Below are 23,527 nucleotides of genomic sequence, written 5' to 3'. Positions count from 1 at the left end.
CTGATCACTTGTTGGCCGAAACTCATCCCAAACCATCTCAAATGGGTTTAGGTTGAGTGGTTGTGGAGGCCAAGGGGGTATTCCAGAAAGTGGGTTTTGTGAAAACTCTGAGTTTGTTAACCCTGAGACAGATAGATAGATAGATAGATAGATAGATAGATAGATAGATAGATAGATAGATAGATAGATAGATAGATAGATAGATAGATAGATAGATGGGATAGCATGTTGCTGCAGAATGCTTTGGTGGCCATACAGGTTAAATGTGCCTTGGGTTTTTGAAAAAGTCACCAAGAGTGTCATCAGTACAAGCACCTCGACACCATTACATCTCCTCCTCTATGCTTCACTGTAGGAACCAAACATGTAGAAACCATCCGCTCACCTTTTCTGTGTCCCACAGACATGGTGGGGGGAACCAAAAATTTCAAATTTGGACTTATCAAACCTCAAAGCCCATCAGAGCCCATCAAAGCCCATCTAAGTCCAGATTTCCACTGGTCTAATGTCCATTCCTTGTGTTTCTAGGCCCAAACTCTTCTTTTGTGGTTGTTGTTCTTCCTCAGTAGTATCTTCTTTGCAGCAATTCAACCAAGACGACCTGTTTCAAGCAGTCTGTGAACAGTTGATGCTGATATGTGTCTGCTAATTGAACTCTGTGAAGAATGTTATGTGGAGCAGTTCTCAGAGCCAGCTTCATCGTGTGTTTGATGGTTTTTGAAATCGCACTTGAGGATACAAAGTTCTTGATATTTTCCAGACTGACTGACATTTCTATCTTGAAGCAATGACGGTCTGCCGTTTCTCTTTATTTAGCTGTGTGGTTCTTGCCATATTAGAAAAGTAGTCGAATAGCACTATTCACTGTATTCAACTGTGAACCAACCCTAACTCTGCACAACACAAGTGATGGTCTCAATCACATTAAGAAGGCAAGAAATCCCACGAATCAACTCTTGACAAGTCACACCTGTTAACTGAAAACCATTCCAGGTGACTACCTCATGAATCTAATTTATAGAATGCTAGAAGTGTCATCAAAGCACAAGGTAGCTACTTTGAAGTATATAAAATACAAACAAACTTATTCTGGTTTGTTTAAGAATGTTTAGTTTATTGCATCATTCCTTGGGTTCTTTCTTGGTTTGGATGTCTTAATTATTGAGCTACAATTTAGAACACAATAAAAAATAAAGAAAAATAAAGAAAAAAAACACAGAATGAGAAGGTGATTTGACTGACAGTAAATATGAAAGTCAATTGTATAAATAATTGAAATTATTGACATGTTTACAGTTAAATAATGACACAATTCAACCACTTCTACATATTTATTGTATTTTCCAAGTTCACCCTGTTACTGCAGATTTTCACCAAGTCCAATTTCCAAAATAGACGTTTCATATTCATCATTACGGCTACTGGAGGTTTGTGTAAGATTAACCTTGGAGTTACAATATCTACAACTTCTTTCTACTCTGTGAAGAGCACAAAGTACCTGAAGAACATTGTTTATAAAGATTAGTTTGACATTGTGGTCAATCTGCTTATTCATTTATTACCAAGTTAACATTTTAATAGCTGTGCACCAAGTATCGAGCGTCTGCTCACAGTCCTAAATGTAAAAGTAAATGTTTAAGCATACAGACTTGGGGCACAGTGAATCATCTACTCTGGCTCTGTCTAAAACATCAAAACAAAATTACGATCAACTCTTCAATTCTTAAACCATTAAGATTCAGCATTAGAAGTTCTCTGTACAATTAAAAATCCTTACTGAACTTAAAAAATATATATTTTTACAATATCAACAAAGCTTTACAGGTGCATCTTCCAGTATAACCTAAAACAATTCATAATACCAGAGGAGAAATCATCCTCTGTATTTAAAGGACACATTGCATCAAAGAAAAAACAAACAGATCTCTTCTAAAACAAATGTTCTCACATTAAATTATCAACATCTTATATCTCTCAGAGATAGATAATGCTACCCTACTCAGTGGAACATGATGTCATCTTGAAAGTCCACCTCATTGGATTTTGTGCACATTTTTGACATGCTTTTTCAGGTGGCCTGACTGTGTAAAGTGCTTGGGGCAGTGTGGGCAGGCATGTGGTTTCTCCCCTGTGTGGATATACTTGTGCCTTTTCATGTTATTGAAGTCTAAAAATCCCTTCCCACAGTATGGACACCAGTGTCTCTTCTCCCCATTATGCCACCTTAAATGCACATTCAGGTCTACCCTCCTTGTGAATTTCTTTTCACAAAGGTTGCAATGGAATGGTTTCTCTCCTGTGTGGATACGTATGTGGGCTTCCACATCTAGCTTTGTGAAGCATCCCTTGTTGCAGATCTGACAGACAAAAGGTTTTATCCTGCTGTGCACCATCTGCAGGTGTTTCGTGAGGCCAAAGCGGTAGACAAAGCCCTTCCCGCACTGCTGGCAGACATGGATCCTACCATTCCGGTGTACCCGGCCATGCCTTTTTAGACCCTTGGAGTCTACAAAGCGCTTCCCACAGAGCGTGCATGAGAAAGGTCGCCGTCCTGTGTGGAGACTCACGTGGCTTTCTAGGGCGGCACTACTGCTGAGGACGCGACCACACTCCCCGCACTGGTTTTTGAGCAGACGCCTACCTATGACTGATAAAGGCTGTAACGGCGATACAACAGGAGGTGCTTTGATGGGTATTGGGAGGAGAGAAACACTGTGGGGGTAAACCTGTATATTACACTGGGATTTGGGAGATACCATCTCTTTCTTAACAGATGAGGTCACTGATCTCTTTCCTCCTGCTGGGGGTGTTTTACTGGCTTGCAGTCTTGGAGGAATCCACACAGCTTTAGCTGTACATCTTTTTACAGCCTTACAGATAGCACGGCTCTCTGCTAACTGGCTTGTTTTGGCTCCACTCTGCAAATTTGACTGATTGGAACTTCTTTTATCTATGGTTTTTGGTTTTGTTGTTTTAGCCAACTTCTTTGCATTCACCACTCCTAAATTCTTTTTAAGAGAGGCATCACCTTGAATTAATCTGGATTTCTGAATAGATGTAGATTCCCTAGTCTTTCTCGGACTGTTATCGTCTTTAGATAATTTAGGCCCCCTAACACTTAGGGAATCAGATTCATCCTCGGTATTTTTCGTATTAGCACCATCTGCAGCTGCACTACAACTCCTTAGACTACAGGGATTGGATTCTGCTTTAATCTGTTTGGTGCAAGAATCATCTTTAGCGAAGGTACACCTTCTACGGCAGAAAGAAGTTGATTCACTGGTAGGCATTTTAGGGGTAGAACAATTTTTACTTAAACCAGATATACTTGGATTGACTGATGTAGATTTAGTCCTTTCAGGATCAACATTTGTAGTAGAACTAGACCTCTTAGATCTCAGAGAGGTGGTTTTAGTATTAGGGCTAACACCATTTCTAGTTGAACTAGTCCTCCTTGTGAGCAAACTGTTTCTGGGATTTTCAGGAGTAGCATTTTCTTTAGTTGAGCTGGACCTCCTAGGACTAACAGAGGTGGATTGTTCATTTGTGGAAACTACAACTCTATCTAAACCAGACCTCCTTGGACTCACAGGAGTAGCTTCACTGTTGGGCTTAGGGCTCCTAGGACAGACAGATGGTTTAACACCATCTAGTAATAGTCCAGGTTTCGTACGAGTCATGGGAATAGGGCCAGTAGTAGTAGTAGTAGTAGTAGTTTTTAGAGTTGCAAAATCTTCAACTGCTCCTGGGTTTTTTGGGTGGAGGGGAATACTAGCTGTGTTTTCATCATTTAGACAATCATTCCCCAATCTGAGTTTCTTGGGGCTTACGGTGTAGTTTGCCGTTTCTGTGGGTGGTTCTGGATTTAAATCAGTTCTTTTAGTTTGCAAATGGGTTTTGATGTGACTTCGGAGCTGGGCCATGAGGGTACTTTGCTGTAACCTTTTCTTGTCACTGATGCTGCTCTCTGCATGGGAAGTTTCTGCTTCTACAAAGTCAGAGGAGGCCTTTAACAAAAAGAAAAATATATTTAGATAATATACATGCAGAACAATCACAGTAATAATCTGAAGACAGAAATTCCAGTTAATTATGAAACAATCATGCACACGATGACCATAAATAAAAACCAACCTCCAATTCCACTTCAACAAAACTTCAAAATTTCCATTTTACACAACTTAAAATGCTGGGGTTTGCTTTCCTATCACAGTGGTGAGTATATATTGATTATTCTGACTCTGGGTAACCAAATAGGCTGCCTGAATTTGTAGTAACTAATGCAAATATTATTTTATAATCATAAAAAAAATGTAATTGACAACAAACACTGTTCAACAGACTGAGAGGAGTTTACTAATCCATTACCTCTTTGGTGTCTTGTGCAACAGGTGATACTGCCAGATGTGCCAGGAACTGGGTCTTACTCATTTGTGAATGAGGGTCAGATGTATCCTTGGTGTTTTTTGTGGAGGTCAGACACACAGAGGCAGCTGACTGCTTCTCTCCTATTGGTTGGTCAATAGATAACTCATAATCTTCCAAATTCAAAGTCGTTTCTCCCGCTAAACCAGATGCAGCCAAAGGGTCAGTCATGCTGATGGCTATGGTAGGTGACTCCTCCAAAGTAATGCGTTTTTCAGAAGATAATATCTTTTCTTCGATATCATTTGGCTCTCCTGATATCCCAGTGGTCAATACAGACATAGCAACAGATGGTTCTTTTAAATTGGGACAGCTGTCAGTAGACAGCACAAGCGTATCTGATGGTTGTGTTGATATGACAAATGATAAAGGTTTCTCTTGTGTGGTACATTGTTGCGAAATGGACCAAGAGCCAGCTGATCCACTTGTAGGCAGTCTTGAAACAAAGACAGACTCTTTGGTTGTAATTGGAAATGGGAGCCTTGATAATCTGACCACAGCAGGGAGTTTTTCCTTAGTTCGCAAGTTTGTCAAAGTTTTGAAACTGTCAGATATATTCTCTCTCTTTTGCGACGAGATGGAGGTCGCACTATTTAAAGCGGGTTGTGTATCCTCAGAAACGCTCAACTCCTGCGTCGAAGAAATTAACTGCGATGTTGACACCAGAATGGGAGCAGCTGATTTGGCTGGATCCAGCTGTGTTGTCAAAACCTGTGCCTGTTTCCTTGATGCTGAAGCTGACACCTGTCTTAGAACTGCACTGCTTATCTTGTAGGGTAGTAGAGTCCCTGAATACAGGCCTTTGGAGGTGCTGGTGGACTTTGTGACAACAGGGAGCAATTTGCTGGTTGTTACATGTATTGTTTTCTGAGTAGCAGAAGAAGAAGAGGGCATTTCGACAGGTAAGCCTGCAGCTGTAGAACCTTGATGTTTACTTTTATTTTGTGCAGTATTAACTGTTGATACATCACTAGGAAGTTGGTTTGGAGACTGTTCTGCTATTTTATGAGACATTGATGAGAATGCCGGTCTTGGCACGATAACTATTTTATGAGGTAATGCTTTACCCCGACCAGTGGTTGCTACTGATGTTATCAGGGAATGGGGACGGAGCTGCTGAAATGACTGCACAGTTGTTTGAGTTGCAGCACTTCGTGGGGGCTTTGAAGATAGAGAGACCGTATGTTGTTTTGGTTTGACAACATTAATGTGGGCCTGAGCTTCACTGGTTGGAGGAGCACACTGGGTCTGGGCTGGTTCTGCTTCTTTCTGCGGAGAGGAGCTTCTATTGTCTGGTAATGACTGGTTCATGGCCTCAACTAATAGCAGTGCGTCCTGAAGAGTTACAGATGTGTGGCATTCACTCTGCTGAACTGGTGGGGCTTGTGGTGACTCGGGTGGTGGAGTGTTAAGTGTTTCAACTACAGCGGAAGCTTCAGTGGTTGGAGCCTGAATTGTGCCCTCTTCTGTGTCCATGAAAAGTTGCTGAGTCTCAGAGGTTTTTTCTTTTTCAGAGGAACGTCTTCCACTTGTACACACTACTGAAACTGCTAAAGAACCAACCTTACTGTTCTCTACATCTTCGAAAGAAGGGTCTGCTCTCTGCTGATCTGACGAGGTGATAACTAAAGAAGACAGGGATTTTTCTTTCATTTGCTGTTGCGCATGTTTTGCTTTCTTCGGTGGCCGACCTCTTCTACGTCGTATTTGCAAGCCAGGCTGGGAACTAGCCTCAACTTCTGGGAGGCTATTTTTTAAATGATCACACACTTCTCTGTTGATGAGTGGTAGTGTTTGTGCCAACTGGTCCTGTGTAGATTGCACATCTGTAGCTTGTTGCAGAGTGACACCACTTTGCTCATTCACTGACATTTCACCCTCTCTTTGAGTTTGTTGGGGGGCTGCTAGTGACTGCAGATGCTCCGATGTTATGAGTTCTCCCTGTTTACCAATTTCTGCCATCTTCTGACTGACTTCAGACTCTCCTTCTAGGTCATCTTTTACTGCAGCGAGTGAAATTACTAATGAATGCTCTGGTTCAGATGACTGATTCTGGGATCCTTGTGAACCACTATATGTCACCAAAATAGGTAGTTCCATAGCCACTTGGGTCTCTTTGTGTATCTGAGGCAAGGATGTTTCTCTAGTTGAGCATACTGTGTTAATAATAGGACCTTCATTTTCAGTTCCACATGGAGAGACCCATGGTGAATCTAGGAAGATAAATATCAAATGTGAGAAGAAATAAAAATATGAGAATGGTGAGAATTAAACCTTAACAAATGCTGTCTGCTTAATTAAAACAGTTTAAATTGAAAATTCCCACCTGCTTTATCTCTCAAGACTTGCCTTGATGCCACAGTGGACTCAACTTCCTCTTGCTTCAAGACAGACTGTACAGAAGAGTCATCATAAGTGTTATGTTGAGGGGTGACAAAACCTTCAATTTCAAGAGGACATAAATGAAAAAATAAATGGGTTACCTGCCAAATAAACACTCACCTCCTGTTTGACAAGTATAAATGCCATCTGAGAATTTCCCTCTCCATGGCTCTCATAATCGTGCTCCTGCAGAGCATAATGCACCTCCTCATAACCACGTTGTTGCCTTTGGTTTTGCAATGATGAGAGCTGCAATGGCTGGCATTGCTCTACCAGCATTGCGCGAAGAGGAACAAGGTCTGTAACATAAACACAGAAAAACAGGTGATATTTAAGCACTGTTCATTTTAAATATTGCCAGTGTTTGTTGTGAGTTGAATGCATAGTTGCATTTTAATGTCTTAATCAAAATATTAGGAAATCGGAGTGTCATCTGCATACAAATAGAGACTTGTTTTTTACCATTTGAATCGTAGGCTGTCTTTGTTACGTACAAGCTTTTCTATGTAGTCGTTTGTTGTAATGACATTCAGAATGTTGGGTTTGATAGTTTGCATCACTGCATCATTAACAACAAGCCCTACTCCCAACCTGGCTTCAGCTGGGTTGATAGGAGGGCTTGCTGTAAACACTTATTCATGGCTGGAGGCATTAGCTAAAATGATTAAATTGTTGTAAGTCACGCTCAGCGTGGGTCTCACCACGCTTGTACGTCCCAGCAACGTCATAAAATCCAACAAAGCATGGGAGCATCATCACAATGTAATCTAGTTGTCCAACTGAGGCCAACAATCAAAACAAACTGCAGACTCTCGATTACCAGCACCCAAATCCACTCAGCTCTGAGTGTTCGTGTTGAGCCAAAAGTTCTTCAGCGGATGGATGACTGCGTTGTAGGCTGTGGATTACCAACACCTGTGGTAACATCCTTGCTAGTAGGCTGGCCAGCTAGCTAGAGTTTGACCTGTATTCTGCCCCAATGCTGAAAACATGGTGCAAATGTGAATAAAATTCTTCTCCTTTGGTCTTTCAGATTTCTGTTTGCAGTGCTATGAACAAAAATATTTAAGACCCATCGAGTCCGAATTTGAGACTTATACTTTTTAAGGCCTTTTATTAGAAACACTTTGACATCTTAAGATGATTCGAATGTAATGCCCCATTCGAAATCAAAATGTACAGTCTATAAGCGCAGCAGACCGTTTGAAGTAGTTCACCTTGTGATCCAGCAGAGGGCGCTCTAAATCAGCTTGACCTATTGCACGCCCTATTAACTCTTTACCTGCCAATTCCGCTTGTAATATTATGTTGTTTGCTATGAAAATGGGGGACACTAGCGAGCAAAGCCGTCCTGTGCGGACAATCGCGACACCAAAGCATCTGAGAAGTAGTGTATGGAAGTATCTACTGTTCTACACCGTAGATGGAAAAGTAACTAATAAAGCTGTTTGTCGGCTCTGTATGAAGCAGCTGTCTTACTCCAAAATGACAACAAATCTGCGCACTCACCTGCTAGCTTACAACCACTTTAGCTAACGTTAGCAGTGGAGTATACAACCTAGTCTGACGGACTGGGGGGGTTCGAACTTGATTTTTTAAAAAATTGACAGCCCTAGTATGCACTTTAGTACCATCTAGTGCTGACTGCAGATTGCGGCATTAAAGAGGAAGTGAGGTAAAACTGCAGGAGCCAAACAACAGGAAGTTGTAATCAGGAAGTTCTTTTGCCCATGGGATCATAGAAGAAGCATCTCCGCACAGCAAGCTTATTAATCAATCCATTAAAGTGCATCAAAACAGCTTCATCTGTAAGTTATAAAGTATTCATAGTTTGATTATATCGTCTTTGATGATGGCTGGGCTGTTGCCTGCCTCATATAGATGCATTCATGTATGCTGGTTTAACCAGACTATCTGTCGCACTTTTTTTCATAGTTTGGCTGGTTCTGCGACTTATAGTCAGGTGCGACTTGAAGTGACTTATAGTCCGGAAAATATGGTACTTGAAAAAAATTACAAGTGTTCCTCATTAAGCCATGCCAAAGACAACAAGCTGCCTGTTGCTTGGGGGATGCAATTCTGGAGAATATAATTTTAAGCTAGCTGTACAACTGAAAAATACCTTATCTGCAACAAGTGTTACCAAGGACAGCATATTTATAGAAGTATATACTAATTGTATGTAATGTAATTCACCTCCTATTAAGCACTCACTCATTATCCCATGATTTTAAATATCATATCACACATTAAAGACACTGCTGAATAACACCCCCGTTAAGTGTACTAACACCTGTCTCTTTCTTACCTCATTTATAACAGCCTGAATGTTGTTGAAACGCTTCTTCTAGCCTACTGTTAGCCAGGGCAACATTGTATGGTTTCCCTCTCAATCTGGCTCCCACGCTCTACCCTATGCTAGGCTAAGCTAATATCACTGATGCTTCAGTAATTTAGAGCCGCCGTGAGAAAAGCATATTACCACGGCTACACCAATAACCCCATTTGCGCTATATCACCAACTAGCAGTGTCCGACATCTACATTGGAGAGGATTTGTAAGATTACGCGATCAACACTGCAACACAACTCACCACACTGGACCGCCGCGTCACGTCTCTCAGAGGTGTCTCTTCGCCCCGGCTCAGGCTCGCTTTCTCTGAGGCAAACAGTCCCTTGGCCTCTCGTCCTCTCAAACTGGCTGCACCTTGCCTTGAGCTCCTCGTTCTCTTTTTTCATTTGTGCTATTTCTGCCTTCAGCTCGTCGACCATAGTTTCGAAAAGTTTCGTGGTCTCTGCGACGGCACTCTTCAGCATGCTCTCCATGACGGAGGCGTACTTCGACTGAAAATCGTCCGCTGACATTTTTGAAATGGTTTACCGTTCACCCAAATGTAAACATGAATCCCGCGTAGACATTACGATTTACAACAGCATTATTAAATACATGTTTATTAGGAGCTGGCTCAACATGGCTTCCTCCCGTACACAGACAGCCGCGGCCTCTGCTCTGTATGACGCACTTTGAGCTCTTCTTCTTGTACTGCTTCACCTTTTTGTCAGCTGCTAGATTCACACCGCCACCTGCTGTACCGGCAACTGCACTACAGGACCCACGTTACATATACTACATATACAATTCATATATCACTTACATTTGTGCATACACGCCCATATATTAACACATACATATGTGCAGAACACAGATATTTTCCTACCTACATGCGCACACATTTGTGTACATATACACACGCACACACACAAATATACACACATAGCTTTATGTAATATGCATAATATATCTAGATTAATCAAATTTCTATATCTGATTGTAAAAGCTATTACCGCAAATGTATATTACATAACATATTCATATTTTATTCACACAGACACAGGCATACATCTATGAGAGCACATGCATATTTTAAAGCCACCTGCACCTTTTGAAGTCATCTCCTTGTGCCTTTTAAATACAATTTAAAAATGAAATAAAGATGAATATATTTTATTCAACAATCTGATGAGCACTGAGGAATCTATTAAGCATGTGTGTCTCCATTTCTAAGTATCCCTCCCTGATGACATTTTAGTTTTCTCGAGAGCGTGATTCAGTTCTGCTGATGAGAGTAGTATATTTATGAAACTTTTTCATCATTTGATGTAGTAAATTCTTATCCTCAGATATTGTAGCTTAAACTCCTCTTTGCCCCTGTTCACAAATATTATTAGAGTGATAAGCCGAGCTCTTCAGTTTTATTGGCGACTACAACAGGATACCCGTACTCTCTTTGAGTCACATTCATTCTCTTTTATCAGTCCCTGCAGTTTGGCCATTTCTGTTTAATTTGCATTTCATATTATTTGTTAACATTTTATATTAAACGAAATGTTCTGGAAATGATTATTGTTTTCAACATTTTTAAGAGCAGCTCATCAATCACATCTCCATTTCCATCAATCTGTCTTTACTATAATGTTCGCTGAGCCCTTAAACTGAGTAATTATTTACCATTAATGTGCGTTGGAGCCCACCAGTCATTGCCCAAGAAGGCTGACTCTTTATCGGTAACAACCGGAGTGATGAAGATTGTCCCACATCCCGACCCGTAGTTTAAATCTCGGAAGTGCGAATGTTTACGGAATCAGGAGGAAATGCGACAGCTCCACGGAAAACAATTTGTAACGTTAGCCTAAAGCTAAGTAGTTGAATAACGTTTGCAGTTCACACACACTGCACGCGTGTACGATATGCTAAATGCATGTGTCCGATGATAGCTCACGACACAGCGGTCGGAATCCGTTACGATAACTCTGAATCAAAACTAGTGCTGCAAGCTAGTTAGCTAACGGTGTCATGTCAGGCTACCTATTGTTTGTTTAACACCAGGTCTGGCATGATGGAGGTAACAACACGGTGAAAAAGTGGAACAACTCGTTCACATCCACAACCTGTTTAACGTTGCCTACGCTGCAAACCGAGTTTAAAGGGGCTTTGCTGTGCCCGACAAGTGCCTCTACATCAAGTGCCAGTCAAAAGTTGCCTTCTCTCGCGTTCACTAAGAAGAGAGAGACTGTCCGCACACTGGTGGCACCATGGCCGAGGCTATCGTAACGTTTCAGTCCCAGCTCTCCGGGGTCATGGAGACGGTCTTCAAAGCTGCCATGTACGAAATCACCCGGCTGGTGGAGGACAGCTTTCTGGAGGAGGTGACGCGGTGCAGGGAGCAGGTGGAGTCCCTGAAGAGAAGGCTGAAGTGGTCCGAGACTCGACGGAAGGAGAGAGAGGGGGACAGACCGAGGGGGAGGTGTTCGGACTGCGGGAGAGCCGGGCTGTCCGGTGAGGAAGAACCCAGAGCGACAGGTGAGACCGTCATGTGCTGTACGTGCAGACAACATTATTACCAAATACTGAGTAAGTCATAGGGGTGACCTAATGCACACCTGCACTCACCAGAATTACATGCCACACTTCATCATATCCATCACTGATAAATGTTCAATTTAGAGTCCATTGAAATGTAGTTAGTAGGTAATTCACAAGAATTAAAAAGGAAGTTAAGGTATATAAACATCAGTTGCAGCTTTGTAATTGTATTTCAATAATATTTATAGATTACTATGAACTGTTACTGAGATTAAAATAAATAAAATTCACCTATCTAAGGTGGCTGAGCTCTCTTTGAGTTGAAAAAGCATAGGTCCTTGGGAATCATTTAATAATCATACATGTGGGGGAATAATCTAAGAGACTTATTACCATTAGATTAAAGGCCCTATTTCTATTTTTGTGTCTCACTCCCAACTCGACAAAAACTGATACATGGGATGACCACCTGTCCAACAGTCCCAAAGCGTCATTTTTTTGGGGTGAGTTGGGAGTCAAAAATCAGCTTCTTCTTACAAAGAAGCACTTTAAGTGAACCAAGTGGTCCTGCAACAGCTTTAAAACTTCCCCAATCAATATTTTTATATCAATGTACCACTCTGCTAGTGGCAGCATGGATTCTGCACAGGCGCTCTGATAAACTTCCGTGACTCTGGAGTTGAAGCTGTCGTTGTGTGCCACACTGTGAGCATGCACTTTTGAATCTAATGTGAGCAGCCAGAGCATCTGGACTGAGACACATCTGTAGAAATTGAAGTTGAATCACATTTAAGTCCATGTCCCAATTTTGTTTGAATCCGATTTGCAAAAACAGCATTTCATGTGTTTTTTAAAATTTGTTTATTTGTTTGTTTGTTTGTTTTTTGCTGACCAGACTCTCAATTTGTGGATATTTAGTCTGGCAGAAAACTCCCTGTGGACCACCTGTCCACTACCTGCGCAGCAGTAAACTGATGGGCAGATTGAGGGATGAGTTAACCTGATATTAAAAATTCTTTCATAATCTACTCTTCCTCATACTGATTTGGTAGGTAGGAGTTGGGTGAAGTTTTGCAGTCAACAAAACATGTCTTGAGCTTCACAGCAAAACAAGCATGGCAAAGTTCACCTAAACAGTTGAAGTAGATTGTGACTTGTTTTACAATTGTAAGTGACAGAAAATATTGATAAAATGGCTCCATACAGCTTGTCTGGCATAATCCAAGTTTCTGAAAGTCCCAAGAAACTACTTTAGAAAATGTTATGTGCATTCTTTTCTTTTAAAAAGTAAAAAAAAAAAAAAAAAAAAGGAAAGAAAATCCAAAAATCCAAAATCCTTCTGCTGCAGAGAGAAATCTCAAACAGGAGAGAGTGCTGCAAGAAGAGCTCAACAACTCCCAGAGCACTGATGGTGAGACATGCAGTCATGAAGCAGAAGAGGCCCCCAGTGCTATGAAGGCGCCACAGGTAGCCAACAGTTTATTACACTATTTAGCCTCAGTAATAAGGTTTAATTGTTAAAAATGTGTGTCAGCAGTCGGTGGCAATTCAGTTGTACACTTCTCATGAGACAAGTAATCTCTGTGATATTTATTGTATTGTTTTGTGTAACTTTTAAATGCAGTTGCATTTAGTCAGGCCAGCCTGTTGATGTAATGCCAATTTTATGGTTTCCCCTGAGGTGAGTAAAGTTAAACTTCCTGTAATAATGTTATCTTTCTGCCTGTTTTGTCTGCCAGGCGGCAGGTGTGCAGGGTGAAAAGCTAGACAGACTGCTCAAGGAGGAAGCCCTGCGGATAACTCCAGAAAATACTGAGCCCCAAGAGAGATGGGGAGTCAGTTTGGAAGGTCGGTGTATTAAAATTGAATCAGGAAGAAATGATTTTTCAAGGGAATTTTAAACAGATTAATATCCTTAATTTTCCAGTCACACATAAGTAGAGCCAGACTGATGTATTGGTTGGCTGCTATTTTAGGAAGATATTAGCCCATTACAGACATATCGATTTAGGCGTATATGTTGTCCAATATATGAACATTATGCTGAATAGATGTTTGGAAAATGTATAATTGTTAAAATTCTCAGTGATGTTCATTGTTTTTGTAAAGTTAATGTTAAACCTTTAAGTATCCTGCCTCCATAACTGCACATACATATTTGTCACAAGAAACACAAGTGTTTGATATCAGTATTGGCCCCAGTAATCCAGTATCAATTGGGATCTACATGTTAAGCTGTTGTAATTTCTACAGTACTTGTTCATCTGAAAATGCTAAACCAGATGTTTCTCATTATCGACCATGTTGCACATTCCACATTTAATACAGTATATTTGTCATTGTAGTCCCTGTAAACATGTATCCATCCCTGTTAGAAAATCTTTTTTCTCCTCTCATTGGTCAGAAACAGAATCATCAGGTCAGCCGGGGCCCAGTAAACGTTACACTGACCAGAAGATCCCAAAGTGCCACATGAACTGGGAAGTTGGCTTTGACCAGCGACCAGAGTCGGGCCAGGACGGACATTCGGGTGACCCAACAGAACCACTTTTCCAGAGCAGATATGCTATGGAAGACTTGGCTGGCTTTGACAAGACTGGCTATGGAGATGGCAATATGATAGACATGGGTAACTTGGATGGGTTACAAGGATCACCATCCCACCTGGGCGATGATCTGAGCTACATGGGGCACTATGAGGGGGATGTGGAGGCACCAGAAGGAGCTGAGCATCAAGCTTACCAAACAGGTGCTCCAAGGAGTAGAAGGGGCGTGGTCGGTTCAGCTGCAGGCTCACCCACAAGAACTAACATCGACGTGGGAGGAGAGTTCAGTTGTTTATTGATTAATGAAGAAGGATACCTGCAGGACCCAAATATCTTGTACCCCGTGTCTGGTGAGTCAGGCAGCAGGCATAACCTCCGAGGGCAGAGCATTCGCACTGACCAGACTTTGAACAGCACAGCGGATATGTATGGACCAACAGATGCATACAGTGATACTTTAAACCTGGGTGAGAGGTTGCAGCATCAGGCAGGAGGTCGAGGAGGGAGGAGACACACCTGTAACCAGTGCTCCATGTCCTTCTCTGATTCAGCCTCACTAAAGGCTCATAAACAGACCCACAAAGGCACCGGACAGGCGCCACCGTACTCCTGCACACAGTGCGGAAAGACCTTCGCTCAAGCCTGTAACCTCAAAGTCCACCAGAGGATTCACTCGGGGCAGGGGCTTCACCTCTGCAGCCACTGCGGTAAAGGTTTCCCTTCTTTCTCTGACCTAAAGACACACAAATGTGGCCAGACAGGTGACAAACCTTATTGCTGCTCCGTATGTGGGAACAAGTTCAGCCGTCTCTGGAATCTGAAGTTGCACCGGAGAATTCATACGCAGGAAAAACCTCATCGGTGCACCATGTGTGATAAGAGCTTCACACGGGCAGACATACTGAAGGTTCACCAGCGCACCCACACAGGGGAGCGACCATACTGCTGCACTGTGTGTGGCCTCAGCTTCAAACGCCTCGATCATCTGAAATCACATCAACGCAAACACATGACAGATCTATAAAGCTAGGCTTGGGAGAGAGCCTCATTCAAGGTTGTTTGTTGTATTAGATGATATAAAAATGTATGCTTTTATTTATGAGCTATTCATCAGCCATTCAAGTCATGATTATTTTCATTCTACTCTTCAGTTCAAAGTACTTTGTTTATTTCAAAAGCTTTTTTGTAGTATGAAAAACATGGGACAAAGATATCATACATGCTTCATGTGTTTGATCAAGTATGTCCCATTTGTTGCCATTTTTTTGCTGCATATTTTGTTACTGAAAGAAATTACCTTGAGTAAAATTGAAGAAAGGCAGAGTAACACTATTGTTGTGATTATTTCATTACACATTCAAAATAAAACTAAAAATGGTGTCTGCAATTTGTGTTTTCTCTAAATTAAACATTGAAGCTAAAGCTGTGAGTTTCAGTTGTTTTTATATCACAAGCTGTTCCTAAATTCCTATTTTTTAATGAATTAATTGACTTGAAAATAATTGCAAACTGACACAATGGTCATTCGACCGGAGAAAGATGAAATTTTCCTGAGGGAATAAGGACTCAACCTTTACTCTCCAATAAATGGTATTGGAGTACACAGTGAGGGTGCATATTTTCACAGGAATATTTTCATAGCTATTCATGTTTTAATTAAAGGCTACAATTAAATTCACCAGGTAAGTGAATCCCATGTGGCAAAAGGAGGAGACTGGGATGGAGAAATGCCTTTGTTAAAGCCAGCCAAGCAACCACAGGCACAACTATAGTTTAATGCATGAAGCTTGATTTGTTATGTTGAGCAATGTGTTTGATTTAAACAGTCTGCAGTAGTTTGACCTGAAGACTGAGCAGGTCAAGCGTGAGCTTGATGAGAGGGACAAGATGAATTGCACCTTGTGAGAACAGAGGCATAGACGCCTGGTCAGTGTGGCTGCAGGTGAGGAGTGTGACAGCAGAGACACATCAAGAGAATCATGATCAAAAGTCCTGTAAGTATCAAGGGAAATCTATGTAGGGTTCTTAGAAAAAAGAAAAGTTAAGTACTCAGGGTGGTATTCCAGTGTGCATTCATCATTAGGAAGTAGAGTCAATCTAACTTTAATTTAACTTAGATCATCATGTCACTTTTTGTATACCTTAAAAAAAACAGCTTCTAAATCATTTTGAAGGTACAGTTTCTTTTAATAGAACGAATGGGGTCTCTGACTCAGCAACTCTGTCCCCCACAACACTCGCTCCTGCCGTAGCGCAGGCTGCACTTTCAGTACCCTAGTTTGATATTTGTATTCCAGTTTTGAAGGTTTATTCCACCCATCTTCAGTTGTTTCATATAAAACTTTATTCACTTTCAGTACTCAGTCATTTGTTGTCTGCCTTATACTCGTCTATGTGCCTATATATGTCTTGCTCCATATCTATCTCTCTATTAAAGACATACTGAAATACAATTACTTGACTGTACTATCTTGAAACACAACAAACTGAAGTACCATTTACTAATGCCATTTGTAAAAGTATGTTATTCCAAATCTGTTACAACAGGAATCCTTATTGTGTTGAGTGTGCTTCAAATTAAGTAAAAATTCAAACAAATCACACTTTGTATTTTTCGCACATTTTGATTAAATTACAAATATAGTTCTTACAAGTTAGAAATGTTATAGTTATTTAAAAACAGATCTCAGTAACAGATCTCAGTATAGTGCATCATAATGGTGTCCCAAAATAGAACAGTTAGTTGCACTTTAGTGTTTTTACTGTATGTCTTTAGTAGCACTGATGGTATATCATTAGCATACTAAGTACATTGTTAGTACATTGAAAATAGCACAGTTTTACTACATTAGTCATACGATCATTAGGTGTGCAAAGTTTTCACATGGGATTTCTCTTTCAAAAGAGGTTTGATCATAAACAATTCTTTTGTTTTCGGAGGATGGAAGATGGTCCAAAGGAGATAGTGCAGCTTGGATAGAAGTACAGTGTGTTGTCCGGTCACAAAGCTGACTGCACACTGCTCCTCAGTAGTTCGTAAATACGGGCAAATGTATGTATTTATCTATTCATTGCTCCCTTGCTGTTTATTTTCCCATGCACTAATCTGCCTCACCTACAATGTCTCTGTCCACCACTGGCAGTTGTTCATCACAAACTACTAGTTATTGGTGAGTGTATCTGAAGGGAGTAATACAGTGAAAAGTTGATATATTCCTGAGCCAATGTCAAAATATAAGCTTCCAGCTTTACATATAAGTATCACTCGTAATCCTTGGTAGGAGTGATGCAAAATAATTTTTGATCTCCTTATCAATCAAAGTCATGCTCTATTTAAAATTGGTTAAACATTAATCAACATGTGCTTTCTTCCAACAGACTATATTGTAGGAAAGAGCGGCCAGTCTGTGTAGTTCAGTGGTTCAGTGGCCCGCCGGCCTCCTATTTGTGGCCCGCGAACTATTATTGCCTCACTATGCGTTTTGGTTGGGTCAGCACGTGTATACCAGGTCTCCATGCCAACGATACACACGCAGCTGGGTCACTCACTGCTGCGAGCGCAATTTTTAACTTTCACTTTCGTTTTTGAAAAAGTTCGCTTAGTGACATTTTGCCGGCTGTAGATGCCTAAATTATATATATATATATATATATATATATATATATATATATATATATATATATATATATATATATATATATATATATATATACATATATATATATAAATATATATTATTGCATGTGGCCTCAATACATGGACCTTTAAGTCACTGAAAAAAACCGTGTCGAACCATGAGCTTTAGTGAGCAGCAAGCGCTTGGCGCAACCTTTGGGTTTCACTTCACAAAAACGCGTTTTGTTATTACTCACAGTTCTCCTGTAAGGCCACCGTACTACGTTGGCAATGACATCACGAGCAAAAACAAGAAGTATAAGCGATTGTTTGGAGGCTAGCATGGTTTAATGATTTGTGCACATGCGTTTGCTCGAATAAACAGTCGCTGTTAGAGTGATATGTATACATTAAGTGTAAACAGAGCAACACGTTAGGCTCGGCTATGGTTTATGTCATTGGTTATCGTGTACGCTTTGCTAACGGTGTGACGCCGTTTACGTTAGTTAGCTAATGCTAACGTCAAGAGAAGGAGTCACGTTAGCTGGCTAGCTGACATGAAGCTCACTTGTGTTGAGTGTCGTAAGTCCAGCTATTTAACTGAATCCGATGATTATTAGCCATATTTTTTATTACATTAAGTGACCACAAGAATAAGTTGACATAAAGTCGAATATAGACGGCCTTGCGATAATGGTGAACAACCTAAACAACCTGTGGTAGCATTTTCAAGACAGAAAAGCACACCTTCATCCTCGTTTGTATTTTCCCACAAATACACGCGTTACTACACAAGTATCAGACACTGGAACCCGACACAGTGCATCATGTCGGACTTGGACGCCCTCATTGTCACCTTCCAGACCCAGCTCTCGGACGTGATGGAGACTGTGGTGAAGACAGCCATGTATGAGGTCACCAGGCTGGTGGAGGACGGCTTCTTGGAGGAGGTGAAGCGCAGGGACCAGGAGGTGGAGACCCTAAGGATTCAGCTGCAGTGGGCAGAGAGGAAGTTAAGTGACCAAGAGGGGAAGGAAGGAGGGAAAATCGGAAAGTGTGTCGACTGTGCCAAGGATGATGTGGAGCTGTCCTGTGACGCTGCTGGAGAGACATTCAGAGAGCAGCAGGATGGTAAGAAGAAACAGAAATATATTAAATCAGGTATTTAACACTCTGTATATTCTCATGTTTCTTCAACATCCCTTATTTTCAGACACATTGGGTGATTGCGGTGTGAAAAAAGAGGGCGACCCCTCGGACAGGTGGACAAACAGCCGAATGGAAGTCATACCAGAGATGGCACAGGCAGCAGACAATCCAACAGCCACTCGCAGCCCTGAAACACAGGTGAGTCTCAAGACACCATCTTCCAGCAGAAGTGCTCCGTCACTGATGCTACGTCAGCGTTGTTCTGAAAGGGCTTATGAATATCTGGTCTGACAGGAAAACACTTTCTTAGAAGTCTCTCTGTTCTCTGTGCTGCTCAGGTACCAGAAGAGGACGTGTTAACTGCACTGGATATTAAGAAAGAAGATGTGAATAAGCCATCGTGTTCCTCTGTGCATTTGGGAGTGTGGAGCGGTAGCCCGGATGGTGAGAATTACACTGTGTCACCTATGACCTTTGTTTTTGTTACAAATTTTGGCATTTTTTGTAGAGCGACCTAAGAAATCTGCAAGCTCATGTTTTATGTGCTGTGGCAGATATGCCTTGCCACCCCCCCCCCAATTCAGACAGATTTTCCTAGTTTGTGATGGGCCTGTCACAACCATTAATTTACTGGTCCAGATTTGAAAAGTCAGACCTCACACATCACACTGCTCTGATGCGTTGTGCGTCTGTTCTGTCGCGTCCAGTCTGCAGGTCTGTCCAGCAGTGCACAAGGCTCACAAAGTTTACATCAAACTAGGCCGTGCTGAATAGTGTGGGTGTAACAGTACATGTATTCGTCCCATTCCATCACGGTAAGGACATCATAGTGCGGTTCTCACAGTCATAAGGTGAATATGTGTGATGACAAGATGAGAGCATATGTCTGAATAACTGTTCTGATCCAAACTTCAGTTCAGTAAGTGGCAGTAATGTTTCAAAAAGCTGTTTTCCAACTGTCGTTAAACAACAACAGCAGAGGAAGACACTGTTATGTGCTATGGCTATATCACAGGGACCTGCCCTCTGCTTTTAAACCAGCTGTGTGGGAATGTTTTTTGGATCAGACGAGGAGGGTGTGTTGGGTGTTGTCCGACAGCTGTGAGGGGGGAAAACGGTGAATGTGCCAACGTATCTTCGACAGCATCACCCAGATGTGCAGTCCGGCAACATTTCTCTGCTCTTCTCTGCACCTGTGTAGAATCGTGCAACATAGACAAGAGCCAAACATGTCGCTGCTGCAGTGGGCGTTCAGAGGAAGACAACACAATTGAAACTTGTGTAAAAAGTGTTTCGCAGAGGGAAAAGACTTGACACAATAAATCTTATCAGAGCCATGAATAATAAGTCATGAGGGCTGGGCCGATGAACGATGCCACGGTCCATCACTGATGGCTGTCACCAGAGCACAATTAAGTGGCGTGTAGAGCTGCTGTAGGGCAAGTTTTGTTGTTTGTGATATGTGGGGAGAGGAAATAAAAAGAAGTAAGTTGCCTCTCAGTGCACAAACATTACATCTCCATGTCCTGTATAATAATTTCTTATTAGACCAGCTCAGTTAGGTGAACCCAAGACAATTTGTGGCAGTAGGGTTCCTATCCTGTGGGCCGCTGATTCTCTCAGTAATGCCGTTTTTCTACACAGTTTTCTCAACTTTGCTGCCTTGTCTAGTTGGCCAACGTTGTTTTATGCATATGAGGCTGAACAAAGCTAAGTTACGGACATATGGTGTGGAGACGAGGATGCTTATAAACCTAGAAGACTGATGTATGTCAGCGGTTATGGGAGATAGTTTCTTCTGCTGGGTGAGAGTTGGAGATTCATGTCAGAGCAACGGTGGGAAACAGTGGCAGCTGCAACGGTGAGCTAATACGCAACTGCTACCGTACGACAACACTGAGGGGACACACTGCCTCACATTCGTAAAATGCCAATGTCCACATCCATCACCATGGTTTGTCATATGCCAATTCGGTGGATGTCACTCAACCCTATAAATCATCCATATTTGCCCACAAGATCTTAACCTTTTTTCCCTCAGGGATGCACAAACTATACGATATAAACTTATTTGTAAAATACAAAAATATGAAATCATTATTGGTTATGTGTATGGGCTGAAAAAATCCATATCATGCAGTCGACTTTGTCCATTTAATATTACCGCTGAACAAAACTTCCTTTGTGCTCTGCATGATGCTTTAATAATTTCCCCAGTAGCTCGAAGACCTTAGAATTCATTTACCACTCTGGCTTTTAGATAGAAAGGTTAATATCTTCTCATGCAGGCGGTTTTTCAAATTAAAGTTATAAAAATGATTTCAGTAACATTTTGTTTTCAGACCGAAATACTGAGCTGACAGCATTAGCTGGGGGAGCAACCGACTTGCTCTTTTGGTAAATGTCTGCCAACAGAAAAGGCATTTGAAGTCATTTATATAACTTTTGTTTTCATTCATTTTCCAGGCGGAGCAGGACCTCAATCACACAGTGCTGCGGAGAAGATTGAGGCACAACCAAAAGAGACTCAAGAAATCAGCGAGGAACTATTGAGGAACGTCATTAAGCAAGACACACAGGCCTCTACTGCGTATGTCTTTCCTGAGGAGCAGGAGGAAACCCAAGTTCCATCGTTAGAGGTGGATGTTCTGGTTGCTCCAGGTAGAGATCAGATTTCATCCTCAGCGCCCCCCACGGTAAGACCACAAAACAGTGATGCGTTAGGTGTGACTATCAAGCAGGAGGTTATCGATGATTCTGATGTGGAAAGCGAGCGTAAGATAAAGAGAACAACAAAGTCTGGGTTGGCATCTTTTCCGTGTTCAGTTAGACAACATAGAGTGAGTTCAGTACCACACAAGCAAAACCACTTGTCCCATAAAGCCACGGTGCAAGAGGTTATGAAGCTGCATTCCAAAGTGGGTGCAGGTCTCAGATTGCAAGCTGCTATACAGCACCTACACCGACCGATGAAAAGGCCCTCCCACGCGGTCTCGAACAACACCGGCGCAACTCTGTCTGTAGCCCACTCTCAGGTTGTGAACTTAAATCCCCTCAACAGAATCCCCTCTACATCTAAAGCTGCTGCTCCTCCTTCACTCTCGGTCCAACGAGTTCACCTGAGTGACAAGGAGGCGGCAGCACATAACCGAACTGGTGCCCCCTGGGTCAGCATCAAAACCCAACTTCAGTCGGCAAACTCCCATCACACCAACCCCTTACCCCACCCAGACTCTCTCCCTCACACAGGCCCCAGACACCTCCTGCGCTGTGGCCAGTGCGGGAAGTGCTTTCCGCACCCCAGCAACCTAAAGGCCCACTTGCAGACTCACACAGGCGAGCGGCCTTTCTGCTGCTCCCTCTGTGGACGCAGCTTCACCAAGCTGAGCAACCTGAAGGCCCACCGACGGGTCCACACTGGAGAGAGACCATACTGTTGTTTGGCTTGTGGCAAACGCTTCACCCAGAAGTGCAACCTGAAACGCCACCAGAGGATTCATCTGGACGTATGATGGTGGACAGCCAATAATAATAATGATAAAAAAAGAGTTTGGTGTGTGTGTTTCCCTTAGATTAAAATGCTGTGTACTACAGTTGCTGTGATGCTTTGCAAAAGTGCTTCTTGTGTCTCTTGAAGTGATTGTCCTGACTTCTTCCGTGCATTCCAGAAAGGTTGATCTACTTTACAGAGATGTTGTAGTGTTGTAGAGGATACAGAGCAGTGTGTTGTCAAATGTAACGCGCACACAGAAAGGTCTAGTGTGATCAATAAATAACTATTTATTCTGTGAATACTCAAAATTCCTCTGTTATATCAGTTGCACCCAACCTGTGAACACAAAACACACTTACTTTGTATTTGACCAAGGACCAGGGCTGGTATTTATCAACCCTGCTGAAAGAGAGATTATGGGTAGATGAAAGTAATTCACACACTTTATGACCCAGTTATTTACAGCTTTACTCCTAGTACATTTTAAAGAGCTCCAAATGTGTCTAAAGTTGGTGAAGAGTAGATCTTAGATAGCTGCAACATAGAAACAGGTGAGCAAACACCTACTAATATATGTTTATCATTGGTGTTGACTTACAATAAGTCAGAGGAAGCATAATAATTCAGAGTACTGCTTGTTTTCAGTTACAAGCATTTCATAGGAAATGATTATTTCTGTTTTTTATTTATTTTGTGGATTCTTTTGTTTTGCTGTTTCCATTTCCACCAATTTCATATTATTTTGTATCTATTTATGTATTTACATATTTTAAATATATTTTTAATTTGACATGTTAATTGCTATTTTTTGATGATTCAAAATATTAAATTGATTGTTTAAAAAGTAAAGATTGATGATTGATTGTATTTTTTCTTTTACTTGTTAAAGTGTGTTTACAGGTCTTGTGACAGAAGTTGTTGAAAGCCTTTTGTAGCTCCAGAGGAAGCTGCATGTAATCTGATAAATAGTCTCTCGTGATGTCACTCAGTGGCTCAGTTTCATCACGGGTCATGTAGCAGGCAGGAGGTTCTCTGGTTCTGCTGTATCACTTT

General features: G+C 41.6%; 3 protein-coding genes across 4 annotated transcripts; 2 read left to right on the top strand and 1 right to left on the bottom strand.

The window, feature by feature from the left end:
* Positions 1 to 1,093: 1,093 nt before the first annotated feature.
* Positions 1,094 to 9,815, bottom strand: LOC119029107. The gene is made up of 5 exons (XM_037115707.1): positions 9,401 to 9,815; positions 6,928 to 7,106; positions 6,752 to 6,818; positions 4,369 to 6,638; positions 1,094 to 4,007 (listed from the first exon to the last, which is right to left on the bottom strand). Exons 1-5 carry the CDS (start codon positions 9,669 to 9,671, stop codon positions 2,034 to 2,036), a joined length of 4,761 nt encoding a protein of 1,586 aa, XP_036971602.1. The 5' UTR covers positions 9,672 to 9,815; the 3' UTR covers positions 1,094 to 2,033.
* Positions 9,816 to 10,933: 1,118 nt separating this feature from the next.
* si:ch73-109d9.2 (uncharacterized protein LOC565042 homolog) lies at positions 10,934 to 15,603 on the top strand. 2 transcript variants are annotated; one of them, XM_037115743.1, is made up of 4 exons: positions 10,934 to 11,667; positions 13,019 to 13,137; positions 13,410 to 13,518; positions 14,081 to 15,603. In XM_037115743.1, the coding sequence occupies exons 1-4, from the start codon at positions 11,400 to 11,402 to the stop codon at positions 15,238 to 15,240; spliced, it is 1,656 nt and encodes a 551-aa protein (XP_036971638.1). In that variant the 5' UTR covers positions 10,934 to 11,399; the 3' UTR covers positions 15,241 to 15,603. The 2 variants fall into 2 exon arrangements, with proteins under 2 accessions (XP_036971638.1, XP_036971629.1); XM_037115734.1 differs by having other exon boundaries at positions 10,935 to 11,667; positions 14,075 to 15,603.
* Positions 15,604 to 18,103: 2,500 nt separating this feature from the next.
* si:ch73-109d9.3 (zinc finger protein 37) lies at positions 18,104 to 23,323 on the top strand. Its single transcript, XM_037115753.1, has 4 exons — positions 18,104 to 18,963; positions 19,046 to 19,179; positions 19,320 to 19,425; positions 21,448 to 23,323. The coding sequence occupies exons 1-4, from the start codon at positions 18,660 to 18,662 to the stop codon at positions 22,491 to 22,493; spliced, it is 1,590 nt and encodes a 529-aa protein (XP_036971648.1). The 5' UTR covers positions 18,104 to 18,659; the 3' UTR covers positions 22,494 to 23,323.
* The last annotated feature ends 204 nt before the right edge of the window (positions 23,324 to 23,527 follow it).

This window comes from Acanthopagrus latus, chromosome 1 (genome assembly GCF_904848185.1).
Source record: "Acanthopagrus latus isolate v.2019 chromosome 1, fAcaLat1.1, whole genome shotgun sequence".
NCBI classification, from domain to species: domain Eukaryota; kingdom Metazoa; phylum Chordata; class Actinopteri; order Spariformes; family Sparidae; genus Acanthopagrus; species Acanthopagrus latus.
Note: the sequence above shows the minus strand (reverse complement) of the source record. Positions and strands in the feature narration are given on the sequence as shown.